The sequence below is a fragment of the Chelmon rostratus genome, chromosome 8 (assembly GCF_017976325.1).
Source record: "Chelmon rostratus isolate fCheRos1 chromosome 8, fCheRos1.pri, whole genome shotgun sequence".
NCBI lineage: Eukaryota > Metazoa > Chordata > Actinopteri > Chaetodontiformes > Chaetodontidae > Chelmon > Chelmon rostratus.
Window position 1 is genome coordinate 8,013,244 of NC_055665.1, and position 7,461 is coordinate 8,020,704.

Sequence of the window (7,461 nt, forward strand, 5' to 3'; positions counted from 1 at the left end):
GCTACAACTGTGAAATCCTGCTTTTACATTAATGCATGAGCAATATAACAGTGGCAGGGGGGGGGGGGGGGTTATTTTTAATACCAGTAGTACATTTTCCTGATTATACAGCACTTACTTTTACTTAAGTAACTTTTCAATGCAGGATTTTACTTGATACTGTATTTTTGCAGCATTGGATTTATACTTTTACTCAAGGATCTGAACTTTCCTCCTCCACTGATGACAGGTGTGACACATACAAAGACAGAACATAACATAACCACAATTTACCTCTTGAGACTAAATGTTGGCTTATACTAAGCCAACATTTAGTGTCTTCAGCCACCAACAGATTTTTCCCAAGTACTGTGATAAAGAACACTAATGCCACCTACTGGAGGAAGACCAAAATACAATCTGCTGCCACAATTCTGTTGGCTGAGCACATCCAACCTCCCTAAATTCAGCCTGAGGCCTCTCTCATGGTCTGCTGTCCCTTATTGCTATTTTTAAAGTCCCTCCATTGACATTAAGTCCATAAAAAACTTGAATTAAATCTGTAACAAAAAGGTTACTCACAAGCTGGATGCAAATCAAGAAACCACACAAATTTGTATATTCTTCTGATATTTATTAGAAAGAAACTAAAAGTGTTCGATAAATATGTACAAAACTGTCTATGTTGTGATCTAGAGGTTCATTGTTTCACCAGGATCTCATTAGCGAGTTGGTGACTGCTTCTCAGTATGATTTCTCTCCCTCTCAGCGCTTTCTCTTGGCCTCAAACTTGTAGACAGCAGCAGCATTGGGCGTCTCCTTTTTTACCTTCACCTTCTTGTTCTTATCCTGGCGCACACAGTGAAAAAAAAGAGCTTAACGTTGATTTGACAGTTCACACGGAAATAAAAATGACCAGCGATGAAGATAGTTGTTTGAAACTGAAACCAAAATGCTTATTGTCGTTTCTCCTTCTCCTCACCTGTAGGTCCATGCGGGTCTGAATCTTCTGGGAGATTACAAACATTTTCTTTTCTCTGTCAATCCTCTGGGAAAGGATCTTATACTGGTGCTTCCTCTGCCTGGCCAACTTCTACAAAGAGAGTGAGTAGAAAACATGAATCTTCAGTGCAGCCTAAACTGAACCTTTATGTCACCACAATATGAATGCTGCACTTTTTTCAGTTCAGATAAATGCTAGTACGGATTACAGAGGCTCTGGGTGGTTTTGCAACAAATGAGGCTGATTTTCCTGCAACACAAACACAGACCTTCATACTGTGAGGCTCTACAGCTCCCTGGATGGTCTTAGTCTCCAGAGTTTCCAGAGTCGGTCTGTTGTACACTCGGTCCACCAGCTCAGGAGCTGTGTTGAGCTGTTTTGCCAGGTCAAATGACTGCACTGAGGAGACACAGTAAACTGTTCAGCTTCTCCAGTAACCTTAGAACTATTCAAGGCCACAAAGACGAGGATGCTCACATCAAACATAATCATCTATAGTACATCTATATTTACCTTCTTTCTTGGAATCTACAAAAAATGTATGCTTGTTTTTTTGTTTGCTGTCTGCATCCAGAAGATGGAGCTCCCCTTTCAGCCTCTCAATTTTCTGAAAGCAAATGATAAACACACGAAGATTACAGGGGGACAACTACAAAGGCCTTACTTAGAAAGGATTCATTTTACAGTGGGAGGTTAGGTAGTCATTACATCTGTAATTTAAGTTTCCTCCAGCACATACCGTGCTTTCCTCTGGAGGAATGGCTTTTACTATCTGATTGTGGATAATCTGCACACCGGCACATGTGAAGGTGATATCAGCAAACTGAGGTTCAGAATCAAAGTCTAAATTTATTTCTTTTAACCATGTTATATTAATCATGTTTGGATTTGGATGGTTTTAGATGTTATGAGAAGTGTATTTTCAGTGTGATGACAATGTGTAAATTGTGGTTGTCCTGCAACCACATTCAAAAAGACCACGTGGCAATTTGGTATTCCATTTCAGGAGAGGGAACATTATTTAACCAATCTTATTTAAGGTTATTAAATAAAATTACAGTAGCTTATTTTGTGATCTTGCAAACTCAATTACATTTGAATAAGCACGAGTTCTGACCCGAGCTGAAAATTGAACTGAATTTTGCACCAACAATCTTTTAACACCAAAAATGTTTTGCAGCTAATAATCCAGCTGTCAGAGTGCGAAGTCATGCCCAGTATTGTTGTGGTCTTTAGAAGGTGACTTAAATCAAGTCAGTCAGGCACAAGAAGTTCCCAGTGCACAACAGCGTTACAGGAAAAATAAATGTACCTTAGCCTCTGCAACTCTTTTCATCTCCACATATTTGATATCCTGCGTCCTCATCATTTTCTTCTGCTCCTCTGTCACCTCCACCTCCTCATTGGCCTTTTTCGCTACGTGAACTCCATCCTGCCAGCAAAATAAGCCAACATATTAAATGCTATGGCCACAAAGATGAGGCAGCATTTTGTCTGTTTGGAAGTTTAGGGTTTAGTTCTTGTTGCTCTGAAGATGAAGCTAATCTCACCTGCAGCTGAGAGTTGATCATTTTATAGTAAAACTCATCTGGGTTCTTGTCCAGAGCTTTCTTTCGCAGAGCTGCAAGAGTGTTTTGTTTCTTGTGGTAGTCACTGTACAAAAAAGGGGCAATGTCAGCTCAATACAAGACTTATTCCTCAACCATATTTGACAGAAAAAAGTGTTATGATTTTGAAACAAAGCCTGGAAACACAAAACATGTCTTCAACTCACTCTGCACGAAGTTTGTAGTCTTTCTTCTTCTCCAACAATCCCAAATTTTTCCTAAAACCAGGCTGGTCGAACAAAATGATACAGGTAAGATTTACACACTCAATATTTATCTATTATAACTGCGTCTGCCACAGCAACATAACATGCCATTTATTAGCTTGGTGACAACATGTAGTCATCTCAAAACAACTCATAACAGGACAGCAGGCTAGCAAGCTAGCAAGCTAACTAGCAAAACACTGAAATGCTCACCTGAGATCTTTCATGGTGGTTTCTCTGTCGGGATTTCAACGCTTTCCTGAACGAAGACATTCTGAAAAATGTCCTCAGGCGTAATAAAGCCAAATAGTTTCGTCAAAGCAGGTGTATATGGAGCTTTTCTGAACTGTTCAGACACTAAATCCTCCCTGCTGTTTCTGCTCTAGCTGAACATGTGGGTTTCCTGCTTCGTTCAGAGCCTATTTTCATTTCCGGTCCGCAGATTCGAAACTGACGCTGAAAACACCGCATGGACTTATAAAATAATTAGCGTTGTGGACAATTTACCGACATTAAAAACTCCTTTAAGTACAGTTTGTTATTACACAAGAAACATTATGACAAATTTCCTTGATAATATAAAGTGCAATTGATTTGCATATTACAAGTTGTAGAAACGCGTGACGTACAGCAGGTGGTGCTGTTTCACACATTTAAAAATATGTTGTGCACCCTGTTGCACATTTTCTGCTGTGTGAGCCTTTGATGGTGAAATCATAGAAGTAGAATCAGTTGTGGAAAGTAACTAAGTACAGCTACTCGTACTTTACTTGACTGTTTCCATTTCATTCTTCTTTATTATCACACTACACTATTTACAGTGAAAAAACTGCTTTTTCCACTCCACTATATGCTGTCAGCATGACTAGTTAATGTGCAGATCAAGATTTGGCAAGCAAAACATATGGTCAGTTTATAAAGTAGGATCATGAAGTAGTTCAATTTTCTTCCATCTTCACCAGCTACATCATTTAAATGTATGGCACTTCGGCACTTCGCATCAATCATAGTTATCCATTACTGTCATACATATGGTATTACATTCACAGTGGCTGTTCTGATGCAAAATTACACTTAAAGTACATTTTTGCTTATAATGCATCCATGCTTCTACTCAAGAAAGGGTTTCAATGCAAAACCATCTGCTGTACCCTTACTTGGAGTATTTTTAAGCCAGTTTTGCGCTACTTTTACCCAAGTGAAGGATTTAAAAATGCCTTCCACCACTGTTATTATATGAATAAATCATTTCAAAGTGAATAAATGGATGGAAATACAATAACATTTGAATGACTAATTACCCAACTTCCTTAATAATGCTTCTTATGATTCTAATGTCATTTAAGTTCAAAGCCCTGTAATATTTTATTTGGTTTTAAATAATGAAGACCACAGAAGTTGTGTTATATGGCTAACTGGCGAGTGGAAATTATTTTAATTATATTTATCCAAGTGGAAGACCAATACAATTACCAATACAATTGGTATCTGCTATTTCCAAGTTGTATACACGCCTGGCTTGGCACAGTGACCACTTAAAACAAGTGAGGGTTATCACAGTGCTGCTGACTTAATACATTTTGGCTTCGCTGTTCATACACCAAATTATTTTGGTCATTATAATGAGGGCTTGCATTTGCCAGAGCGCACAGTTAACACTAATTGGTAACAAGTTTATGTTTTTCCAACATGGACATTTATTGCATGTTTCCGTTGGGGTTCCAGACCCTGTTTTGATTTATGTCCAGACCAATAGAGCTAAAAGAGATTACATAGAAACTCTGTAATATTTCTTAAAGCATTCACACACACTCAAACAGGAAATAAACCAATCATCTCATTTAAACTCAAACTTTTTGTTGTTTGGATCCTACAGGGAGAACTAAAGGAAGCAGTAGAGATATGCATGTGAATGCGCACTTTTTCTCTCCATTTTGAGAGGAAAACAGTGCTGCAGGAACTTGGAAGATGAGGGGGTCTTCACTCTACTCTGGGGGGAAACTATCCACTTCCTGACATGATATTTTTGGGTAGAGGGTAGACAAAGACAAAGCTGCAAAGGCACCAGTCCCCTAATCTCACCCAGACTCCCAACTCGTTGTGGATGTGAAACGGGCCTGTAGGACAGAGAGTGATATTTCACTAAACAGCCATTTTCCCCCCCATGGCAGCTCACTATCCCCCCACCGACCACAAGGAATTTGTTTTATATGTGTGAGATTTGCACGGCATGCAGAATGTTTTGCGGGTGATTAGACCTATGAATGGGATCAGTGTTTCCACATTATGTCACAGGCTTGTTTATCAGTCTGATGGCTAATGACCTCGATTCCTGTGAAGGTTTCAGCCCAAGGCCCGACTGATCCACTCACCCGCTAACGTGTTTAACTAGGCAGACACAGAAGGCAACCAGGATTTACGGGTTAAATGTCTGCGTTCTGACTTAGTTGGCTCCTTGCTGTTTAATTCATGGCAGTATTTATCATTACAAGTGAAATGCCTGGTGAGCCACGGCAGGGGTAAATACTACTTTGGAAATCGGGGGCTTGTAACAAGCTGATGCAAGAGCAGGAGGACAAGAGGCTGTGGGTTTGCTCAGGGTCAGCAATGGAGGAATGCCCTTGTGTGGCAGATGCAGATCCATTTGGTTTTCTAATATGACCCTGTAAAAATAACACTGCTGACATATTGTAAGACTGCTGCAGTTGGGCTGAGCTCAGGGCTTTGGTATGTCTCCCCTGACCATGGTTGGTCCTCATCTGCAGCGAGCCGCCAGGCCAGCCCAGTTGAAAAATGCATGAGCCAGAAGTTCCTCCTGTGTGATTATTTAGTTGCATCTCCTAAAATACAGGCAGAAAAACAACATTGGATAGAATCAGAGGTCAGCCTGTTCAATAACATTATTGGCTGTGGTGGCACTTAACTAAGTGCAGTTATTGCTTGTTAAACTTTTTAGGTGCGAATACTTTACTCACGTCCATTTTTGCTACTTTATATTTGTACTCTGCTACAGTTCAGAGGGGAATATTGTACTTTTTATTCTATTATGTTTATTCTACAGGTATCATTACTTTTCAGATTAAGTGTTTACACAAAAAAACATGTGATGATCTTCTAAAAACAATGCACTTTCAAAGATTACACCAGAGATTCCCAGTCTTAACCCCCAAGCAGTGACTCCTTGTCACATTCCAGATGTGTGTGCATGTTGTTCATAGATCCACCAAAGAGTGCTTTCCACTCTACGCTTGACGGTTGAATTTGAACACCCGTTTTTCTGCAGGACGAGTACGTTACTGTTGATCCTTGCTTTGTACTTTTACTGAAGTAAAATATTGAATGCAGAACGTTTCCTTGTAATAGAGTATTTTCACATTGTGGTTGTGCTACTTTTACTTAAGTAAAGGATCTGAATACTTCTTCCATTCCCCGCCACTACCTCCAAATATTCCCATCCACCTCTCCATGCCCCAGCCATACAGTAGGTGCACTCCTGGGTGGGATTCTCACCATAGTCCCTTAACCACAAACTCTTGTAAAACAAAAATTGTCCTCAATTAAGTTCCAATACGGTGCTTATTTTCCCTGCTTGAGTTTTGAAGTGCGTATTGTAGCATGACCTGTTTTATACTCTAGACAATCAGAGCGGTCGAGAAGTGTCGAGAAGTGGATGAGTTTCAGATGAGGCAAAGTATACTTCAAGTGCTCTGTAAAAAAAAAAAAAAACTGTTCATGCCAGTATCATCAGAATCATCACCAGGATCATCAGAAGGACCTCTCAGCTGATGGTCTTTTGGTGCTTTTTTTCAAGCTTATCTTTAAAAGCCAGCACATGATTCCTTCCGTGTGTCTGTGCATCACACCACTTAAAATAATTTTTTTGTGACGTCCGCTCACAAATGTGGTGAGAACAGGCACATTGTTACAAGCCATTACCTATTAGCTAAGTGGGACTTTTAACAGGTTAATTGCTGCATTGGTCTGCTGCTCAGGGCCATGATGCTCATTAGAGTTAACTTCACTCAGGTGTTCCACCGCCACACATCCAAGAAAAAAAAATTTAAGGTTTGCACAAATCTTAATTTCATTTGTCAGTTTCCATCTTGATACTTTTATCTTCTCCTCAATGTACAGTGAACTTCAGTTGTATGAGCTGATTACACACTTACCTCCTATTAACCTTTTAACTTTGTTTCTTCCAAAGTGAAACAGATGTTTTATGTAGTAGATAAAAAGAGCTTCCCATTTTTTCATTTTTTTAATGACGAAAGCAGCAGTGAGGGAGTCATCAGGATGAATTGACAGACGTCTATCCTCTAATTTGTTGCACGCAGTCCGACGGGACCACGCCCCAGAGTGCAATTTTAGAATTTATAATTAGGGGGTTGTGGGGAGCACACGGGTCGGTCCCTCAGTTGTCACAAGACCATGAAAGATAAGAGCCGCATATTCATGCAGTAAAAGTTCAACGTGTAATGAGACATTTCATGTGTCGCATTTTGCAGCTGCTTTTGCATCTCCGAAAACATGATAACTAAACTAACTAAATTATATACATTTGAGTATATTGGCACATTTCATTGGTATATTTTATTATTTACTGTTTATATACATTTTAGTATATTTCAGCTGCTGTCGGTTCATTTCACTGGTATATTTTATTGTT

The 7,461-nt window shown here is 39.5% G+C and overlaps 1 protein-coding gene across 1 annotated transcript; it reads right to left on the minus strand.

Moving 5' to 3' along the window:
- Nucleotides 1-603: 603 nt before the first annotated feature.
- On the minus strand, nt 604-3,192 carry utp11 (UTP11 small subunit processome component). The gene is made up of 8 exons (XM_041943220.1): nt 3,009-3,192; nt 2,757-2,818; nt 2,533-2,635; nt 2,295-2,414; nt 1,496-1,589; nt 1,251-1,381; nt 962-1,072; nt 604-828 (listed from the first exon to the last, which is right to left on the minus strand). Exons 1-8 carry the CDS (start codon nt 3,066-3,068, stop codon nt 745-747), a joined length of 765 nt encoding a protein of 254 aa, XP_041799154.1. The 5' UTR covers nt 3,069-3,192; the 3' UTR covers nt 604-744.
- Nucleotides 3,193-7,461: the final 4,269 nt, after the last annotated feature.

What these genes read in the sequence shown, in the direction of transcription:
- utp11 (XM_041943220.1), bottom strand. Translation starts at nt 3,068, where the DNA reads ATGTCTTCGTTCAGGAAAGCGTTGAAATCCCGACAGAGAAACCACCAT. An exon ending in TAGAGCCTCACAGTATGAAG is followed by an intron (nt 1,073 to 1,250) that starts GTCTGTGTTTGT and finishes CTCTCTTTGTAG; the next exon opens with AAGTTGGCCAGGCAGAGGAA. An exon ending in AGACCCGCATGGACCTACAG is followed by an intron (nt 829 to 961) that starts GTGAGGAGAAGG and finishes TGTGTGCGCCAG; the next exon opens with GATAAGAACAAGAAGGTGAA.